The following is a 22,121-nucleotide window of genomic DNA, read 5'->3' on the forward strand; positions in this document are numbered from 1 at the left end:
ACCACAGCACACACACACTCTGTTCCTACTATGAGAGGGGGGTCTGTGCCAGAATTCATTGGCTGGTATTTATAGCTCATCATTCCAGGTCTCCCATCCAAAGTGTTATCACCTCAAACTTAGCCACAGTGTCACACACTAACTCTTCACTGATGTCTTGTGAATGTGAAGGCACCATTAAAGTAGCTGAGGAGATGTTATACATCAAGGTACATTTATTTTTTCTTATTCTTGTAATTAAATACATAGTGAGAGTGCAAATAGTTAAAGAGTCCAGGGTCTAAAGAACTACAGAGTATAGTTGAACATAGTACAAAGTTGGACAGTTATTCAAACAAGCTAAATATCACCAGATACTCCTTGTCTTCATTGTAGTTGTACAACAGTACCTAAAACATGAGCGTGTGTATTGTTCCTTATGGTTATACAAAAGCAAAACCCCTACAATTACCACATCTAAGACGGATATTGTTAAATTATTTGTGCTTGGAAACACCAAAAGGAAATCATTTTTGATATTTATATATATTGACGTATACTGAGAGAAGCCCTGTCTGCTTACTCAGAAACATGAAGCAGTACTTAACATTGGCAGCAGAGCACGTCTGAGGGCATTTAGCTTTTTTGTGCCAAACTGTACAGTTTGTGGTAAGCACTGCAAAGCAAAAATGTAGCATGATTTAAAAACCGCACAAAAAGATATCAAATATCATTTACCCAAGGCTTGACTTCATGCACTTTATAATAAGCAACACAAAAAAGTCTGTTTCTTTTGTTTTTTGAGTTGAGGTCTTGTCTACTTAGAAACAGGATTATGAACATGTGACAGTGTGTGTTAGTGTTTAGACTGCTATAGACAGGGTGACGGCTTCTCCAGTGGATGCTTTTAGAGAACACCTAGATGACATAGCACTACGCCCCACAGATGACGACCAGGCTCTTCAACAGTAAACGAGCTGCCTGACTCTGAGCTGGACTCGACTGTCCGCTTCACCAAAAGACAGGCAGTCATTACTCCTCCTTCCTCTTTGCCCCGGGGATCTTCGCTTGGATCCTGTACAGAGAAAACAGACTTTAATCCCACATACCCAACCAGATATTTGTTCTAGATTAAGGAGTGCTTGTTCTAATTTATTATGTTTCTACTCTTTCTTTTTATGGCAGTCCACACAACCAACAAGTCAAAAGTGACTAAAATTGGAAAAACTGACGCTGGCTAGTCTGAAAAAAAAAAAAAAAAGAAGCAAGGAAGCATGTTAGCTTCAACAAATATTTTGGACACCTATAGACAGATTAAATGTTTTATTTTTCTGATTTAACACAGGGCTGTTGACTATAAACAAGACACTTGTCAAAAATGTGTGCCTATTTTCCAATTATGCCAAACCAGTCTCCAAACTGTGCTCCTAATTAAGAAACTGTAGACTTGTATATTTTAAACAGACTCGATCAGCTAAACTGTGTTTTGGAAGCCTGCCAGTACAAATGCAGTCTTATCAGTCACTGAGCAGCAAGGAAGTGCTCCTCTTTTCAAATTGTTTGCCTCAGACTTGAAGATACAAGTTAGAACTTCGAACAAAATATATGAATGGCAAACACTCACTTTCCCACCACGGAGTTGACTTGGGTCCGTATTAACCCCACATATTGATCAATCTGCGCCTGAAAAAAACAAAGTAAAGACAACAGGTTACTGAAGACTGAATTTCACAACGCAGTTTAGACTTGAGTTATTGTGAAGGTCAGATTCCTACCTGATGCTTCTCATAGACCACAGGCATGGTGAACATGGAAACCACAGCTGTGGAGGCATGGAGAGAGTGACAGTCAGTGTTAAGAGTTATTGTGACCTACCGTGCAGTGGGAATATTCTCAAACAGGTACACGCGTGTCGGCAGGCCCCCAGCATTTATCTTAAGTAAACTGGAAAAGTAAATAGATACTGCACACGTTCTACAGTCAAGTGAACATGACCTATGAATTAATTTGGTTACAGTGGAGGGATGAGGACACGTTGTGCTTCTCATGAGGATATCATATGCCATATGAGATAATACAGCGTTGTTATATGGATTGTGCTGAGCTACTTAACTACTAATGCACAAAAGGGTGAAATGCTTTGAGTCAACTTTACCTAGGATCAGCAGGGTAAGGCCGTTGAAGAGAGCGCCCACATAGGTCAGAAGCCACATCAAAACAGCAAACTGAAACACATACAGGCAGGAGATATTTTAATCCTTGTAACCTACATGTCTGACGATATAAAAAAAGTGCATTATCAGAATGTCATATGTCGAGAAGCCCTCCTGATTGCCCAAAATAGCAGAGCTAATCCTAGGTTGTACCTTTGAAGTAACTGAAAGATATTTGCACCCCTTGCTAACAGTGCTGGACTATAAACTATCAAGTTAGAAACAAACCTTCAAGGAGTCGACCAAGTCTTGTACAAGGAACAGCCTGCGCAGCTCTTTCATACAGGTGTTGGAGTACAGCAGGATTTTGTCGGCATATTTACTAATCTGGTCCTGGGATAGAGCAATCTCCATCTCCAGGTAAGATCTGGTAACACAGACAAGATGCTATGTTAAGTAAATGTCACCTTTAAATGAGACGATCTAATTGAACGATACACCAGTTAACTCACTTGAAAGGATGCCCCTCATCGGTCTTCTGCACAGCCTGCAGCACAGACTTGTAGATCCTGAAGCTGATGGTGGCGGAGAGGGCTGCCAGGGCTAAGTAGGCTCCTACGCTGACCACGCTGAACTGGGTCAGGGAGAAGAGAAGCAGTAGCACGCCGCTGAACACAGCCCCTGACTGTTTCACATTCCTCCAGTAGAGCAGGTCAATCGCTATGGGAGGAAGACAGAACAAGGACAAACAGGGTTAGGACTCATGACCAGCATTACCTGACCCCTCACTCTGTGACATGCAGGCCTTGGCGTCCATGTACGTATTCTTTTTCAAAGTGAACCCTGCGTCTGCGCGCTACATACCACACATTTGGGTCAAATATCTGGAAGCTGTTCACAACTCAATGTCCTGGGAGAGATCCGGTTGTCACGTGATTCTGTTTTAACCCAGCTTCCTAACCTAGCTTTTCATTAGGTTACAGTGAGCTGTGGAGCTGTCAAGTAGCATGAAGGTGTCCACGTTCTGTTTCTTTACCCCTTAATGTAGAACGGCCTTTGCAGACAATACCAACAGACTCTTAACTTGTTGAACAAGTGTCTCAGTCTGCGGTTGACTGTCAGAACTGTTTTACATCTGACGTGGACTTGTCGGAAGTGTCACCTGGCATGGTCTCATACATGCACAACTGTCCGTACAAATAGACAGAGGGAGTTGTATTACATCGTAGGTATACCCTCATTGGCAGCTCACAGAACAGAATTAATGATTGACCTACAGGCAGTCGCAGGATTAGTAGCACTATCAGCAGTTTGTAGATAACAGTTCAATGTGACCTGGACCAGACGGGCAGCTCTGTGGTCAGAGAAGAAGGATGACGATGCTTCAATGCAGTGAAACACCATGGCTCTTGGGAACAAATCATTGAAATAATAAAAGACCCACATGCCTGCAGGAGCTTGTACATTTCTGCATGATTTTCCTTCTATTCTTACACTTTCTCACTTCTTCGGTTGGTGGGGCCTGTAATTCAAAGCCACTAGCAAAGATGAGAGAGGAGTGATAACTGAGGATTAGCCCAGTCTACCATTACAGCTTCAGAGGCCGACATGGTCCTCCTCCGGCAGTGGGCTGTATCCGCTGGAAACATGGGCTTGTTTCCATGAGAACTGTCGGCTGCTTGTTTCACCTATGCTGAACTGGCTGCCTCCCCAACCACGACCCCAAGTCTAAAAGTGCAAATTGGGTTCATCTGTTGGTACTGGCACCTGGAAAATCCTTCATATCACATGGTACGGGAAGCAGAACTGGTACATAAACGTAAAGTTTTGTGCCTGTGAAGAATAGAGAATTGCGGCTGTGGTCTCTTGGGTGTTTTACTCTTCTTCTCCAAGCTGTCCGCCAGCCAGCCTGCTCTAATTTTAGCCGAGGAGCTGTGAGCAGCATAGTGATGACGGCCATCTTTACTCTCCACTAAAAGACATCTGTGGATGCCAAAAAGGCAGGCTAAACCTTGGTGGCCAAAGAACAGTCATTGTGATAAGTGAATCTCTGCTCCCCCCCCCACACACACACACACACACACTGCCCAAATGAAAAAGAACACGTTTAATCCTTACTTTTCTTATCAATAACTTAGGGACACATAACAGTACCAATGTGCCTGCTCTTCCACCTAACTGTCAAATCAAAGATACTATTCATTTTGAACAACGGGAACAGAATCCATGTACCTAGCTGCTGTACATGCACCACTCCCCTCAGAAGCCATCTGTACTGTCACTAATGACAAACTGTCCATGGAGCTGCTGATTTTAATGAAGATGCTCACACACAACCAAACACACACACGTACACACACGTACACACACACACACACACACACAGGAACAGGTACTGTAGCACATACAGCAGCTGTTACAGTGACAGACACTTCAACAACAGACAGGTCTGCTACAGACAGGTGTTGACCGGCAGCAGCGGCCGTGCCTTGTGATGTGCTGCACAGGTTTCAGGCAGACTGAAAAGCTTAAGCTAGTGCAGTAGAAGCGTGTACTGACCTGCGGCTCCCATGGCTGAACAGGGAAAGAGGAAGCTGCTTTATCCACGGACAAAAGGAGAGCACTGAAGGGGGAGTCCCCCCTGCACAGGAGGGGAGGGGCCACAGCCACACCAGCAAATCAGCATCTGCCTGCGCAGGGGGATGGAGGGAGGGAGCGAGGGAGGGAGGGAGGGGGGACATCTATGGGGTGCGGTTGCCAAAGAATCACATTGCAATCCAACACACACACACACACAGATTCAAACATACCCTCTATGTGATCTCTTTTATGCTCAGGCTTTTAAGCACAGCCCTGCTGACACGTGACAAAGACTGCCTAGCAGCGACTAAAAAAAGACACTATCAAAACCAAAAGCAATAATGTGTAAAGAATGCATCATATTACATCAATGGCTAAAGATGTGACAACCACAGTAACACAGCACGGCAGTAGAAAATCCATACTTTGTGTTCCATTAGAATGCTTCATAGGAAAGGATCTGCTGAGCACCTGCCTGATGCAGTTACCATAGTAACCGTGCTCCATTTTATCCCCACCACTCACTGAGAGATGGAGCGAGGGAGGAAGGGAGGGGCCGAGAGAGGGAAGGAGGGAGGGGAAAGAGTGTTCCTTTGGGAACAGAGAGATATTCATTTGCTCCGAATCTGGGGAATCGGCGACACATAATGTGTCTCCTCCACTCCTCGACTTATTAAGACAGCCTCTCCCTTTATTGTGGAGCACAAAAGGACAATGGTGATTTTACACAAGGCCGGTTAGTTTTCAATTCTCAAGAAAATAAAAAAAATTGCCAGATTTCTAACTGATGAGAAAACACAAACTGCTCATTTGTATGTTGCATCTTTTTTGCATTAAATGACAGATATGCCAAAAGTTAACAAATGATTGCAACTTTAAACTGATACTTATTTTAAGGCAAGCTGAAAATATGGGGGTGCCCAGCTAACAGAACAACCTGAAAACTTTAGTGAGAGTGCAAAAGACACACAGGATGTTGAATCTGTCAACAGGAAGTACAATTGCACCATGCCCAGGATTGTTTTTTTTATGACTGTTCCTTCTAATATTCAACCCGTATACCAGGCAAAAACCAGAGCAAGTGATTAACATGTGTGACTATAATATGATTCTCCCTCTTCTGTAGTGAAACTAGTTTAGCCTGACCTCATTAAATCACTGAAGACATCCTTGTGGCCTAAAACAAGCCATCAGCCGAAACAGGCAAAGCGACTTCTGCTCAGGACTGTACGTCTCAGTTTGGAACACAAACAATGATGCAACCACTGACTCCCCTCTCAGTCCTTTCTACACCATTTAACTTATTTGATGCTTCGGAAGTGAGTGAATAATCTGTAACATCCAAACACCTCCTGAACTCCTTTCTTTTTAAACATTATCAGTTTGATAGTCAAAAACTGACAAATAATGATTTGACAACACAGCAAATTAAACTGTGATTTTTTTCTAAGTGCACAAGTTTGTATGCCCTTCTAGTTTTCACAATACATAAGATAAGCTAATTAATATATCTGATAAGACTAGTTCTGTTTCTCTTCTCCATCATGTTAACTGTAGGGTCTTGTGACACATTTCTTATAGTATGTAGATTTCCCTTGATTAGGAGCCAAAAGTGTACAGTAGTGTAGCAATAAGTTTTGACCCAAAGCATATATAAAAATAAGCTATTGGCTGTTGTGTGTCATCTGAACTCTTCTTAGTTTTAATGACCCAGTTTTTGAATAATGTATGTAATAGATTAAGGAGCTTGGTGGCATTGAGTCAATGGGAATGACTAAGCATTAAAATGCTCTTGGTTTTATGGTGATAGCAAATATTTATCTGCAAAGATGTCTCTGATCAATTTCATCTTTCGCTGTTCTAGCTGTATCAGCTTAACTTGATGCGTTCCTGATGTTGTGGACAGATCCCATCTGGCTGGCATCATGTAACAGTAAGCAACATTCATTTTAGCCTCATTAAATCAATAATGACTCAGTCGAAAAATGGAAGATGGAGGTCTGACATCAGTTACTTTTTACAGAGCTGCACATTTATAATCAGTGACTGTTAAAATCTCTGTGAGCATACAATAGGTGGACTCTTCCATTGTATTTTTATGGCTGGGCCGATCCTTAAGAGATCAGAGGTTATAAAGCACAGCTCATGTTGTTGAAGGGATGCCATTTTCTTCCCTGACCGGCTGTGCTATCGCTCCATGCTATGGAAACAGAAAGACATGGGATGCTCTCCTCCGGCCCAGTCTCTGCAAGGAGCCATGGCAGCCGATGAGATAGGGCTGATGTAATCAGGATGGGTGTGCCCTGGTTACTATGGAGACAGTCTGTCAGGGTCTTCCAGATGCTTGGACTAGCTTGCTATACAAAAACAGAGCATACGCCATGTAAAAATTCTCCCTACACATTTGGAAAATGGGGAGGGCAAAACTACGACACGCCTTAGTCTACAACACAGCACTGGCATCCATATTAACATGCACACTGTGTGTATAAGCCTATTTTCCAAAACAACCACCAGCGTCTGTCACCCCCTCTCCTCTGTTTGTTTTTTTGGACACATGCAGTAGAAAGCGTCTGACATCAGGGCGTGTCCATGTGAAAAGCACAGGCAAACAGCATTGTTCGATTCCCCCAAACAGAAAGAAAGATGATGAAAATACACATGCATTGCACACATACACAGTTCAAGGATACGCATCTTCAGTGACATCACTATTTCTCCAACATGCGGAGAGAACAGTCCATCTCTCACAGCCACAAAGCACAGACACAGTGACGAGTAAATCACAGTAAACACATCAGTACCCTGGCCCTTCCAGCTGCTCCAGGAGCTTTCCTTCTTGGTCACGTCTGCAGTGGCCTGCATGCTGGTGATCTGTTGCGTCCCTGTTCTCTTTCTTTCTCTTTATGGTCTCCTTTTTCTTCTTTGTCTCCCTCTGTGGTCGCACTGACTCACTCACTCATTCCAGAAAGGCATGAATGGTCGAAAAGGATGCGGAGATGACAGACAGGGAGGAAGGGAGGGAGGGAGGAAAAAGGTTTCCAAGGTGCTGCCGGCTTGCGGAGCACACAGACTGATGCTGTGGAGCAGAACTGGCTAGAACACAACGAGCGGGGAAAGTGCGTATGTGTATGTCTGCGTGTGTGCGTGTGCTGGGAGAGGGGGAGGGGGGTCAAATTGTAAACACCATACCACAGTTGCTGCTGCAGCAAACCATCCATGCAATGATTAAAAGCCTAAGGGGGTGAGATGGTGGATGGGGATTGTTGGAAGCTTTTGTTTTTTTTGTAAAGGGTAGAAAGACTAGCTTTCACAACAAAATTCCCAGACGTTCAGACCACAAAGGTAATAGTGGGGTAACAAACTGTGGGAGGGCCCCACATTCGCTTTTAAGTGACAAAAAGCATTGTCATACATCTTCAAGTACAACTCTTACGTTTCCCTTTTAGCTTATTGTTTTTTTTTTGTCATTGGTGAAATTATCAATACAAGCTACAATTATGCAATGTTTTGTTCTTCTGTTTAACATAAAAGAAACAGAATTGATTCAAATTGTCTGATGCTTTGTTGTACACCTTACAGGGTGTAGTAATGCTAATAATGGCGAGATTTGAGACCATGCTGCTGAGGAGAGAGGTGGCAAACATCCATGTCTGTTGTTCTTTATTTTCACAGTATAATATTTAAAGCTGTAGTCTGAGATTCAAATAACTATTTTTACTATGACTCACGGATAATTGAAAAGCAAAGTGCTTGTTCTTAAATAATTCATAGCCAGAGACACTGGGTATTACAGCATAATGCTCCTTGTTTAGTGCCTTCAGGATTTGTCTCTGCCTTAGGATTTCCTCTAGAATATATCTGTGATGCAAAGAGAGCTGGGAAGAAACTGAAAGAGCAAATTAGGATGCCTAAGAGAGAAACAGCAGCGTCACTGTGGTGTCAGCACTCAGCAGAAAACATTTTCATTCCCCTCAAAGTCGATAGTCTCACCCCCCTGACCCCCCCCCATCCCCCCTGCAGACGGCCACACCTCACACCTTCTGTTCGCTGCAGCCGTGACAGGCTTCAGAGCCAAAACCTACCAAGCGGAAGACAAAAACAGGTTACTTTGAACCAGACTGAAAACACTCCCCTATCACTGTTGCTATGGCAACTGGTATGGAAGTGCATGGACTGATGATAATGATATCTTCTGGTCTAATCAGAGCAGCAATGACAAAGATGCACTGCTCCCTCTAGTGGTGGGGAAACAGAAACACGTGACCTGCTTTCTATAATTCCAGAACCTTCTTCCAATTTGAGTAAACAAAACAAGGAATCCTCTTTTATCTGCTTTGTCATCATATCTGCGCCATATACACATTTCAAAAGTATAACTATTTACCAGAGTCAATCATCACATCCTGTTACACCAGGGTGAAACATAAAATAAGCGATTCAGACAACCAAGCAAAGGTCTCTTTTATATGTGCCTTTTCTGGCTCTGTAACTATGCAAAATTCAAGAGGAAGCCTTTCAAAGCTCCTGAGTAGGAGTGTGCCCCAGTTTTGACATCATAGGATTATGTAAACCCAATGTTTACAAGGACAGAGAGAACAGCCATTAGAAGTCAAAATACCCTTGCCAGCATTAAATGCGCAGCTTAGACAGTATTAAGTCCTGCTGACTGAGACTACTATGTTTACTTATCTAATCAAAGGACGCTAAATAACGATGCAAAAGACAGATGCTGCAAGGATACTGACAGTTTCTTATACTACACATCTGTAATATTTCAATATTATTTGATGATTTCCACTCAAAGCAGACACATTTTCCCTGTTTAGACATTGTAGCTGTTGAGTTTCAGTGGCTTCATATTACACAATTATTTTGAATCCATAGATCCTCACTCTGCTTTTGTTCTCATAAGTTCCACCAGGGGGAAGCAGACCTCAAGAAAGCACAACGCAAGCACTTCCCACCCTTCCCAGACTCACACTCAGCAAAGGAACATCCCTCCCCTCGCTGCAATCCTCTTCAGTTTGTAAACAAAACAAAGTCAAAGCACACCATGCAGGTAGCTACCACAAAGTTTACAAACACAAGTACTGCTTTGATGATTTCATTAGAAATATGCTGCCAGTTGGTTTAAAAACATTTTTTTACCTACATATCGTAAACTTTCATTTGGGCATTCAATAAACACATCAGCATACAACACTACCTGTTCAAGTTGACACCACTGTATCTGGAGAGCCAGTACTGAAGATAGAAGCTTAGTAACCAAGATGAAACGACTGCAACAATGAAAATTGTAGACATGTTTGTAAAATCCTATGACTTTCACAGAGAGGCAGTAGCAGTGTGTATTTCCCACAGAACACGCCAAGAGAAAATGACTGACCTTTTTGCTTGTCAAAGCCTTCAAGTAAGATTGAGGCAGCAACTTTCCCAAGGTCTCCTTTGCCCTCAGTGGTGTGTTTGTGCATGTCGTCCTGTTGGGGTCTTTCCAATCGCACTTCTGGGGGCACGGCCGCAGTTGGAGGCCTGGGCTTGCTGTTGCGATCCTCCTCTGTCTTAACTGGGGTCTTGAACTTTTCTGGGATCAGGGGCTCGGCTGGCATAGCCTCAGCATGGCTGCGGGGAGGAACAGCACCCGGAACTAGGGGAGAGGGAGGGCTGACTCCCTGTTTGGGGCCGACGAAGCCCTGCTCCCTCTTTGGACTCTCTTCAGATGCAGACTCAATGAAGAGATCACTGTCAAGCTCTGCCTCTCTCTCCTCCCTCAGAATGCTGTAGGCTGTGGGTGGAGCGTGGTTCCCAGCCAGGCCGAAACCACCCTTGGCAACTGGGGGATTGTCAAAGGGGTTGTTAGGCTGGATGGAAGTGCCTTTGCTTTTAGGCGGCTGGGCAAATGGGTTGCTGCTGGTCTTAGCAGGCTCCTCTGAAACCAACTCGATCTCTGAGTCTCCAGACTCAGCGCTGCTGCCATCATGCTCCCTGCTGCCGGCCTTTGTGCTGGGAGTGCATTTGGAAGCTGCAGGCTTTACTTCGTCCACCTTGAACATGTCACTGGAAGAGAACTCTTTTTCTGCTCAGAAAAAGATGCAGAGAAAAGTAGACATTATAATCCTCATTCGCACAGTAAATTCAGACATATTTATCTGCACATGCAACTTATGGCTAACCTAAAACTTTAGGTTTAGGAAATAAATAAATAAAGAAACAATAAAACACATCTTTCTCTATTTAATCTGCTCAAGGATCTCCTGTGTGAATGTGCTAAAGTTTATAGTGATTAGTAATAGCTAACATTTACAAAGATTAGAGTACTTGTTATACAGCTTTCTCAGGCAGTTTGCTGACTCATTTATTATTTTGCTTTTGTTATGCTACATAACCTCATTTAAGGTAGAGCAGTGCAATATGGTAAAAATAACATCACTAATTTTTTTAATTTATCATTATTGACATTTATCACAAAGTTATTTAATAATGCTGCCAGTTTGAACTGTATCCTGGTATGGACTGTGTAGCTGAGTTAACATGTGTGAAGTTGTCAAGTCGCATAATAAAGTGTGTGTGCTGTGCATACGTGTAGGAGAAGCATTTGGAGTGGAAGCGGGGCTTTCGTCCTCTGGCTCTGATAGCGTCACTGTGGGAACCCCTTGCTGGCCCACACTGAGGATGTTTTCACGCTCAGACACATTGACTGGAGATGGATTTTTCTGCGGCTCTGTCTTTGTGGTTGGAGGCTTGGATTCGGTCAGGGTGATCTTCACTGGGCTGGCTGTCTGCGGGGTGCCACCAAGGTTTCTGTAGGAGCGGTAGTCTGATAGCTCTTCATCAGAGGGCTCCTCCACATAGGGGAAAGAATGTGAGCCCAGAGCTGGACCCAGGTTTTCCTCCTCTTCCTCCTCCTCATCTCTTCCGGGGTCTTTATCGATGTAGCTTCCCAGTGAGTCACGACCAGATGATCCTGTGTCTATCAGGCTGTGCAGAGCCCCACGGCTCTGGTCATGGTGCTCGTCCCCATGGCTGATATCCATATAGTTGTATGATTCTGTCTTATCTGAGCCCAAAAGAGATTTTGGCATGTCATCAGCTAGGTCAGAGGTCATCTTGGTGCTGGAGCTGAAGCTGTAGGTGTTGCTGGAGAAGTTATCCAGGCCAGAGGAGCCAGAGGAGGGCTTCAGGTCGCCAGACAAGTAAGAGCTTTCTTGACCAGATGTGAAGCTTTGATTTGAGAGCAGGGAAGTGTAGACATCACCATCATCATTCATGGGCTTCCTAAACAGGCCAGATATGGGGTCATCTACAGAAGGAGACAGAAAGAGAGAACTGTTACTCAATTATGTTACACTTGCAAAGTGAAACTTATAAGGAAGACTGACAGTCGTGTCTGTGTCACACTATCAAATGTGCTGATGATTAATGAAAACATCCAGTAAAACAAGGCTACACTTCAGCTACCAGAGAGAGGGGCTGTGGCACTGTGAGAGCACCACAGTCAGGCTGGGTGCTCGGCTGTGAAGATCAGTGAGGCAGCAGTAACAGAGGGTACTTGTACCCGCATGGGACAAAGGGGGATTGTTGAGGACCCAAAAAACCACAGTGCCACAACAAGAGTCTGTTCTGAATCATGTCTGAAACTCTGCTCTGTAATCCCTATTCCTTCATCTCCCCTCTGACATATTGTCATGAAAACAACACATATAAGATGTTAGCAACACACTGTATTTGCAAGCTAGCATAGCACAAGTTTAAATAGCCTGAGCTTGGCTAGGTTGACAAAAACTGTTTAATGATACATGTACAAAATGAATATTTCATGCACATGCACAGCATCTTCATATTTGACGCACGCAAAACTGAAATAATATAGTATCCGTATATAGTATCAGTTACGCATATGTAGTGTAAATGGTGTTTTCAACTACAACTAAGGGTTCTGCACAGTGTTGGTGATGGCTGTAACTTGTTCTGCTATGCTGTAAAATAACACTCAGCGTCTTACTGAATAATTTGTTACAGTGCTGCTGGGAAATGTTAGGGTGCTCCTATTACTGATGACTTGCAAAACAGGAAGACACAGAATTGATAGGGATGTTATTTTGAATTCTCTGGTCAGTGGTCAAGGTCAAGTCAAGAATTCAAATTTGTTGACTTTATGTCAAAACTCTCATCTAATTCTTGGGCCGAAGCCAACAACATTGCCTTGTGTTCATACACAGATAAACATTCATAAACACAGTCCCCGTAGACTATCAAGTCCCACATATCTCGTGCTAATATTTTTGTCATGTTGTATACAAGTCAGATGTGTACTTTCACAAACTGAGCTCCTCCTGCTCTTCAGCCCTGCTTCTCCCAGGGCAGCGGTGGTGCTATAAATAGCCTAGGTCCAGCTGCTGGGCTGGATGAAGGGGGAAGGTTTAAAATAGCAGCCTTAGGGTCAGCTCTGGAGGATGCAGATTGACAGACAGAAGAGCCAACAGGTCAGGACGTCCTGTCCCTCCTTTCACTTCCTCCAAAGCCCCACCACCCTTCCCTTCTGCTGTCCCTCCTATTTCTGCTACACCAGTCATTAACAATACATCATAGCTCAGCACAATGGTATAATACTACACACCCATACTGGAACACAGGGGGAGGGGGGACCTGACATGGAGAAAAAACTAAGCGAGCCGTGACGTTCTAAAGCTCTGGTTTATTTAGCATTTAATAGACTCAGATGTCTTGTGGTGCAACATCAGAGCTGCCTATGGATCTAAGTATGCCACGTAGATGGGCACAGCTGTTGAGCCAAGTTCAGCTCAGTAATACAGTATGAATGCCCTTGGTGTACTGTTAAAGAGAACCCATGTATAATCCTCTTAGTGTACTACCATCGTATAGGTCCCAACAGCCATCACCCTAGCAACACCATCCTAATCTTACACTCACTGTACAAATGCCTACTGTGCAGATGTGGGAGGCACTTGGGGCCACTACAAACTGTGAGGAGAGGTGATCTCTGAGGCTTTGAACTGCCAGTAATCCTGTTGACAGTAGGCAACACTCCCCTTCCCTCTTTATCAACCAGTTCTACGTAACAACTCAGATAAACTCCAGCAGTTGCATAAGACATCTGCAACAATACAGTGTGGCCACTCTGAGCAGGAATTTGACAGAGTTGGTGTGTTGATATTGAGGGCATTTTGAGTCTGCTGATATGGCGTAGCAGCCAGACACTGGGAAAACCCCATGAGGCTGAAACAAATGCTTTGCCACAGCCAGATGGGATTGGACATGACAACAGAGGAATTCTCAGCTCACAGTGTAGCCACACAACATAATCATGTCACTGAAAGGCTGGTGCAGTTAAATAAATAAGTCCTGGAAGATGTGCTGTGAAGGGGCAGTCCTTTTGTTGTTTTGTGTGCAGCTCGGAAGCTAATGCACTCTGACAATCTGTGCTACGCCAAGGCATGGGCTCCTAATTATCAGGCTGCGGACAAAAATATGTGAACACAGACAATATCAAAGAGCCCGCTGTGCAAAATGAATTTATTACCACATAGAAATTAGGGGTTTACTGAGCTGCGTTTGGGACTTTGTGCAAACAGGGTTTACTGCCTTGAAAACACTTAACCAAGGATGTACAAAAATATCCATCAAAGAAAGTGCTAGGAGTCCCATTGGCTTCAAACTTGAATTATTTAGTGGGAGTCAATCATCAGCTGAGTTTTCCAAATCTGGAATCAATAAACACTATTTTTTTATTCAATAACTGCTGTTATAAGATACAAATAAAACAATATAATTAAGACACAGTGCATTCATATGAAGATGTTTTTTAGCCCAAGAGAAGAAGTATTCCATCATAAACCTTTCATTTAGTCAATGTCCCCAGTAATTCATGACAGTGCAAAAAAACTGTCAGCATTTCCCGAGGAAGTACCCTGATTTTGAATTAGTATTCCTGTCTAAAAAAAAATCTAGTGACCTTAAAAATGTTTCAATAGGTAAAGACCTCATCATCATCATCATTTATTTTATTTAAATCCTCGGAAAACACATTGAGGGAGAACCCTCATTTTCAATGGTGCCGAGGTACAAGATACAGATAAAACAAAACAAGAGAACTGCAAGAATAAAACAGGAAGTGCAGTTGAAAGACAATAAAGTATAATGAAAATAGGATAATAAGTAAGAACAATTAAAATATGTAAAGCAAAAACTGTTAAATTCAATTAAATCAGAAATTAAAACTTGGAATCGTCTCAGTGTTATTAATGTGTTGAGCTTAAAATGTCTTGTTTGTCCCTCTTCAGTCCACTCAGTGGTAAGACTGGATAACACTGTTACTTGTTTGTCTGTGAAAGTTTGATGATTTTCCTTGAAGAAACACAGCTATGCTTAGACTATATTTATATTTTTGCAACAGCAATACACTCAAAATAAGTTACTTTTACCTTGTCATGGACATCATTGTGCATTTGACATAGAAACGGGAACTTGCAGGAATCTGCACTGGTTTTGTTTGTAGGCTTCCATCTTTCCAAACAATTTTCCAAATTTGTTATGTTTTTATTCACATTTTGTTCATAGGTATCTTTGTCTCTTTCAGCCCCTCGGCTAAAGACAACATAAAGCTCAGACTGACTAAGAAGCAGACTTCAACACCAAGGACCTTCAAGTATATCCATAAAAGAGTAAGCCATTTCATTCAGAATGAAATGGAGGCCATAAAGTTTGAGGTCCATGTCATATGCTGGCAATGGCTGAAGATAAATGTCCCTTTATCATCGCCAAAATAGAGTTTGAGTCAAAGGCAGAGCCGCTGGAGACTGATCTTATACTTGAGAGGGTTCAAGCTCAGAAGCTGCAGAAGAAACTTCAAAAGATGTGGGTATCCGTTGTGAAACAAATAAAGGAGGCCGAGAAGACTGTAAAGATCCTAGGGTTCAAATTGAGCCCAAATGAATGAATCCAGCAAAAAAGAGAAAGATTGCTTCTGTCCCTGTAAAGGGGAGGAGGAGAAAACCTCCGTGAGAAGATAGAGAAATCCTGTCTGGCTCACTTTGATTAACCGAGACATGTGAACAGTCAGTGAGGAAGCAGGAGTCTGAGATGACTGAAAGCTTGTTCAGGTAAGAAGTTAAATACAGTAAAAACATTCTAATACCTTGTTCTAGATTTAAATGTGCAGAGAAACAAAATGCCAGTACTTAGAAAAACACACATTTTTGTTTTGTTTATTTGTTCAGATTTACCATCTGTAACGCTAGAACAGTGCCTTGAAAAGGACTGCTTAAGGGTTTAGTCCTGATTTTACACCTCAAAACTCCTCCCTGGTTCTTTGGGTTGTTTCCATGGTCACAGGGAGTTTTTTTTACTTGTTTCTTTTTTTCCAGATAGATTTGGCTGGGTACCAAATAGTGATCTGAATCCATAATGGTCTATTAAAACCTATAATTATACAATTACAAATTACATTTTAAAAAATGAAGACAAAGATTACAAGCTCAGTCCTGTGTGTTAAGCTACACTACATCTATCGATCCAGTTTCTTCCATTTCTCTGGGTTCAGGATGTGGTGGCTGCAGGTTGAGCAATATTCCAAATTTCCATTTTCAATATTTCAGGACGGCAAAATGTAGTTGAATTAGCTTAAACCCCACTGCTAGAACAGTAAAATCTACATCTATAAATAAATACATCCATATTCATATTATTCTATCATATGTATGATGAGTCAGGCTGTCCAGTTACTGCAAAATCAGTCCTTTTTTTGTTTGATAATAAAACTATTCAGTAAATTATAAATGTGTACTTTGACTTCACTCAGTTTTCATATTCATGCAAAAGAAAATTTTCATCAGTTTTGAAAACACACACAAACTGTAGAAACATAACCATTTCAAGACAACACTTTCAAATAACAATCTTAGTCAGTGTTGGCCCTTTAAGTACACCCCTCCTTTAATCCCAGCAGCAATTCAGTTTGTCTCTTAACCATCTGCTAATCTACTGCTCCGTTAGGATTCTATTACTCCATCAGTGACCCTTTGAACTGCCGTGTTAACTTTCAGGAGTTCTCTTTCATTCATGACCTTGTGGAAAACAACCCAATGAGACACTTAATGTGCTATTCTTTCAGAGCTATCTGTGTTGTTGACATTAAATAATATGCTGTAGCTTTGTTAAATGTTAGGTAAAGAAGAAACATATAAAATCATCTATGACACTTTTCATTATGTAACATTTCAATTAGCCAGTTACATATCAAGGGAAAAGCTGGGAGATAACCTCACATGGCCATGAAAAATTAGTGTGTATCAATTATTGTGTTACTGATAAACACCCCTGTCTTGCAATCCACTGTAGGAGTGTGCAAAATGTTTGAAGATTAAACTAACTCACATACTTTAACTAGACTATGTTTGCGCTATATGCCGATGCCTACTCCTGAACACAAGTGTCATTTCAAAAACTATCAAAGCTAATTTTGATATTGAAACAAACACAAATAAAATGACATACAATTATGACTTTATAACAATATAACAGCATTTTCACCCAGGTATGAATATATCAAAATACAAGAAATTAACATTCTATATAATCTACTTGGTGCTTACAGTAAAAACTAATTCCTTGAAGAACTTAAGTATTTGCCTGTTATTCATTTGGCCCACAGACGTGATTTCCAATATGATCCACAGGTTTGAGGGCAGTATAAGAGTATTTGATTCCTATATGTCCCTTGCTTATATTTCACAGTGAACTTAGATGGCATTCTAACTCTCAATGTTCTCCGGCCTTCAAAGACTTGCAATGTTTATTTCCATTATGTATTAATACATTATTCTTAGCTGAACAAATACATGGATACCTGCCTCAAACTATCCCACTTTAATGGTAAAGAAGAAAATCCAGCTCACAAAGGCAGTCTATCATATGCAAAGAATGTAAGATATGTACATCATTATATTCAAGTGCAGCATACACACAACAAAGCTCTTCTATTGCTTTTATGTGTTTACTTATTTTTCTCTTCTATTCTACGTAGAGTATATACTTAGAGCAGAGGTACAACCCAACTGCTAGTAGAGGTCAATAGGGGAACAGATGTGCTGAAGGATTCAGCTGCTCTGTGCTGCATTGATCCAATACACAGAGGACGTACAATTACTGTAAGAACCTTAGTGTACCCGCCACCATTCTTTAAATAAATAAAACACTGAAGGCCACGCAGGACAAATGTTCCAGCAGCCTTTGTCAAAGATAAATCAATGTAGGGCCTGTATAAATAAAAGCTAACTGCCCCCATTTGGATTCTGAAGCAGTAGCATGTACAGTACCTGTCTTCCACTGTATTGATCGTATTTCTCTTGCCTGGATAGAGCTTTATAGATGAATGGAGATGATGTGGGAGGATCCAGACTTAGTGTCTGCGAGCTGTCTGCTTTGGGCCAAAGCTGTCAATTCAGTGTGACTTTGATTTGGCATCTCACTTTCATAGTATAGACACTATTTGGGGTTACGGAGAACTGATGCAGGTGGGAAGACGTGGGCTACATTAACCTACACATACAAAAAATGAGATGGACTACTCTGTTAGTAAGTGTCTGCTGATAGTGGCTGTAATCCCATGAGCAGTTTTTGCAGTACTCTGCTGAGGGATTACTTGATGCCGACAGGCAACGGAGATAGACCGAGGCAGGATCAAAGCATCATATTTCACATGCTGGCTTTTAATTGTTTTCAGGGTAAACACATGGGATCAAAAGACATGAGGAAATATGATTAATTGACATAATGGAGGTAATGTTTTGTTATTGTTCCCTGCAGTGCAGCCCAGCCTGTCACACTTCTGTATTTTTATACCTCAGCATTAGCTAATTGATGGATGAATTAGGTTGGAAATCTGGCAGGATGAGCATTTAGGCCAAATCATTTTAGAGAGCACATATATTACAAACCTTAAGTCTTTTTTAATGATATAAAGGTGCTTGACAACCACAAGCAAACAGCAGACCACAGACATCTTGAAGAATCTGGATTCAAGTCTGTGAAGGACAGTACTTAATATTTCAAATGTTTTACCCTGACAGTCAGGGCTATTTGAACTGTCGGCCCTCTCGTCTCTTTTGCCATTAAGCCCCCCCCCCCCCCCCCCCCCCCCCCCCCACTCCACCACTGTATTATCTTGCATCTTTATCATCTACTCTGAAAAGACGGAGCACTGCTCTGCCCCCCCTGGGAAGAGGAGCAGAGCTCTCACCAGCTAAACGCAGAAATGCACTGTAGTGGCTTATGCAGTCCAGTGCAATCCACTAAGTGCTTTTTCTATCTGAAAGATAGTGAGAGACCCAATCAGACATATGCTGTCTCATCCTTGTCACCGATGAGAAACGCTCCTGTCTAATCCACCTGTAAAGGACATGATAAAGTGACCATTATAATGCACTATTAGGAGTTGTAAACATGTTAGAAGGATGCCATTATCAGGTGTCCCTGTTTGTCTACCATATGCACTAAGTTGTTTTTTCTATGCATGACAGAAAACCAGGATATTAGACACACCATGCTCTAAAACAAACATGACTGTGGGATTTTTTTGCAGCACTGTCAGACCTGGTCATGATGCAGCAATATCTTCCGCAAACTTCTTTCTCATGCCTCTTTAAACCATGACAGGATGTGAAACTTTTGAAGATAAAGAGATTGCACTGTACTGTACAGTCTGTGATCTAAGGCCTGTGGTAATTTAACACAGCTGATATCAGCATTATCAATTTTGTGGGTAGATCACTGTTGTGAACAAGATTTAAGACAGACATGGATCGATTACCTGGCGAGGCAATTCTAGACATCTCGAAGGGATACTTTTTCCCAGCTCTTACACTTTGAAGGCTAAATCTTTTTCGAGGCCTCAGTAACATCAAAAATAATCATTGAAAAACTTCAAATGTTATTGTGTGATTCCCCACCAGTGAAGCAGAAGACAAGGAGGGGACTGGAGCGTATGTACTTGACAAAGATCCAAACGGACTATAACACGTCTGGTCGAGAGGAAAATGTCCACTCTGCTCAGCTAGATATGATGAGATCTGCACTGCTCCAACCAAGAAGATAAGGGACACAGTGGATTACCTCACTGGTGTGGACATAGCATGGCAGTAGTCACAACAATAAGAGATAGTCATTCCTTCCTCTTTTACAAATCAAAACACAGTGTGTGTGTGTGTGTGTGTGTGTGTGTGTGTGTGTGTGTGTGTGTGTGTGTGTGTCTCGTGTGACGTAAGTGTTAGCTAGTCTGGCGCACTATTTTAGAAGTAGAACATGTGCTTTGTCAGTTTTTGTATAAATTGAAGCCAAATATTGACTTGCTCGTTCCCATATATTTGACACTGTCTGCTTACGGAGGATAATTTTGCAGCTCCAAAGAATATATAAATATTGAACAACCCATTTAAACATAGCAATCCTTTTAGGTTGGATATTTAAGTTTGACTTTTGTGCCAAAGTATGTGCCTCAAAGGATTAAAATCCAAATGCATTAAAAAAAAAAAAAAAAAGAATTTCTTACTTCAAGATACAAAAAAAATGACATGAAAAGCCTGAGCAGCAAAGAGTGGAAACTGGGTGACATTTCTTACTTTTTTTTCCTTTTTTTTAACCATCCTCTCATGAATTTTTCAGTGAATTCTTCAATGAAAGTGCTGGGTTCTAGTTTTGCTCACCAAGCGAATAGTAAACCCTGTTCCTTCAGGATTTAAAAATAGCAGCAAGAGCGAGCTTTGCTGAAGAGAGTGACTGAGGTCTGCATGACGTTCCCACAAAAACACTGCCTGTAGCATCCAGTAACATAACTATATCATCAACAATACCAAAATAAGATGATCAGAAATCCTCTATCATACAGACATCAGAGTATTATTTTTTTCTTGAGGTGCAGATAAACAGTGACATATATTTACTTTTTTAGCCAGTCATATGTTTATGAAAGTGAGGAGGCTTCGGCCTGTATGTATTTATAATCCCTCTGTGGCCTTTCATATCAAGAGTGCAAACAGTATAACAAAGATAGACCTGCACAGTACAAGGAGCTGGTACAGTGCAACTGTTTTACATATGAAAGTTCATAAACCATTAAAAGATCAACAGGCTGTTTGCTAAATGCTTGTATCATCCCATATGAAGGTTCCTTTTACACTTTATTAATAATATGAGTCCGCCTAAGAATACAGCAGAAAACAATGTGTCATAATTTATGTTTCCTAGCCATCATAGACAAAAGCTTTCAGCAATTCAGTTCCCTTTAGCATCACTGTTTTGACAGCTGATTTAGGCTACTATCATCCCATAAAAGTTAGCAAGCTATTTTCTTTCTTTCTCTGATAAGAAGTTTTAAAAGACAGACAGACAAATGGACACATCGTCTGTCGCTAATTCGACCCGGCTGTGACTCTGTCGCTGTGTTTACACCTGAACGGCGACGTTGGTATTGCTGATAAAAAAACAAAACACCAAAATGAAACCAAGCGTGACTGGAACACAACGATTTGTCAAATATCTAGATTAAAGTGTGATAAGTGTCCACTTCAGTACCTGTAGATGCAGTTTCCATAGCAACTGGAGGCCTTTTCCCGTCGTCCTGGAAAGGATGAAATTGTTGATCCAGGTCGCCCGCCACCTCGTCGCTTCTCGGCTTAAATTCTTCACGTAGCTCGTCGAACCGAGTCGGTGTGTTCTCAAACAGGCCATTCCTTTCATAGTCATCCCCAAACCACCTCCCCTCTGAGCCTAGCTCCTCACCGGGCTTAGCAGACATGCTTTTTTTTTCAGTTATCGGACCGATTTAACGGCTACCAGACTCCTTCTTCTTCTTCTTCTTCTTCTTCTTCTTCTGCTTCTGCTTCTTCTTCTTCTTCTTCTTCTTCTCTACCGTGCACCGGGGTTTTAACTGAAAATGAGCGGTTTACTGAAATTGACACAAACAATGCAGCTTCTTTACTGGCTTCTTCTGAGTCTAGGGTTTGTGGACGCCACAGATGAGGCGGGTGCAGTCTGTCGGTCGGTCGGGGAGCAGGAGGAGAGGAGTGAGGTTGATTGTTTTAGTTCACTGCTCCAACGGTGACGTCATGGTGTCCGCTAGGATCAGGGTTGGCACTTTTTTTATTTGGGGCAGATTCTTATATGAACGGCATTTTCGGCATACAAATAAAGCTAGTCGAAGTATTTTGACATTACCGGGGCGAATGTGAGGGGAATCGTGCCTGGTGAGGTTACACAGGCAGGTGTGACTTAACATACTGATAAGTCAGGGAAATTGCGTGGCTCAGATGTGCATACGGGAGGCATACGCTACTCATTATAGCGATTTTTAACCTACATGTCAATAATTGACACGGAAATGTTAAAAAGAAGACA

General features: G+C 42.0%; 1 protein-coding gene across 6 annotated transcripts; it reads right to left on the reverse strand.

The window, feature by feature from the left end:
- Nucleotides 1-197: 197 nt before the first annotated feature.
- rtn1a (reticulon 1a) lies at nucleotides 198-21,770 on the reverse strand. 6 transcript variants are annotated; one of them, XM_061063707.1, is made up of 10 exons: nucleotides 21,637-21,770; nucleotides 21,300-21,597; nucleotides 11,293-12,012; nucleotides 10,102-10,788; nucleotides 2,645-2,852; nucleotides 2,421-2,559; nucleotides 2,135-2,204; nucleotides 1,755-1,801; nucleotides 1,604-1,662; nucleotides 198-1,054 (listed from the first exon to the last, which is right to left on the reverse strand). In XM_061063707.1, the coding sequence occupies exons 2-10, from the start codon at nucleotides 21,520-21,522 to the stop codon at nucleotides 1,012-1,014; spliced, it is 2,196 nt and encodes a 731-aa protein (XP_060919690.1). In that variant the 5' UTR covers nucleotides 21,523-21,597; nucleotides 21,637-21,770; the 3' UTR covers nucleotides 198-1,011. The 6 variants fall into 6 exon arrangements, with proteins under 6 accessions (XP_060919690.1, XP_060919688.1, XP_060919691.1 ...); XM_061063705.1 differs by having other exon boundaries at nucleotides 21,300-21,600; nucleotides 21,637-21,768; XM_061063708.1 differs by having other exon boundaries at nucleotides 21,300-21,603; nucleotides 21,637-21,768.
- Between the last annotated feature and the right edge of the window lie 351 nt (nucleotides 21,771-22,121).

Source organism: Labrus mixtus, chromosome 18 (assembly GCF_963584025.1).
Source record: "Labrus mixtus chromosome 18, fLabMix1.1, whole genome shotgun sequence".
Taxonomy (NCBI): Eukaryota; Metazoa; Chordata; class Actinopteri; order Labriformes; family Labridae; genus Labrus; species Labrus mixtus.

What these genes read in the sequence shown, in the direction of transcription:
- rtn1a (XM_061063707.1), bottom strand. Translation starts at nt 21,522, where the DNA reads ATGTCTGCTAAGCCCGGTGAGGAGCTAGGCTCAGAGGGGAGGTGGTTT. An exon ending in CCTTACCCTGCTGATCCTAG is followed by an intron (nt 1,802 to 2,134) that starts GTAAAGTTGACT and finishes ATGCCTCCACAG; the next exon opens with CTGTGGTTTCCATGTTCACC. An exon ending in TGGTCTATGAGAAGCATCAG is followed by an intron (nt 1,663 to 1,754) that starts GTAGGAATCTGA and finishes TGTTTTTTTCAG; the next exon opens with GCGCAGATTGATCAATATGT.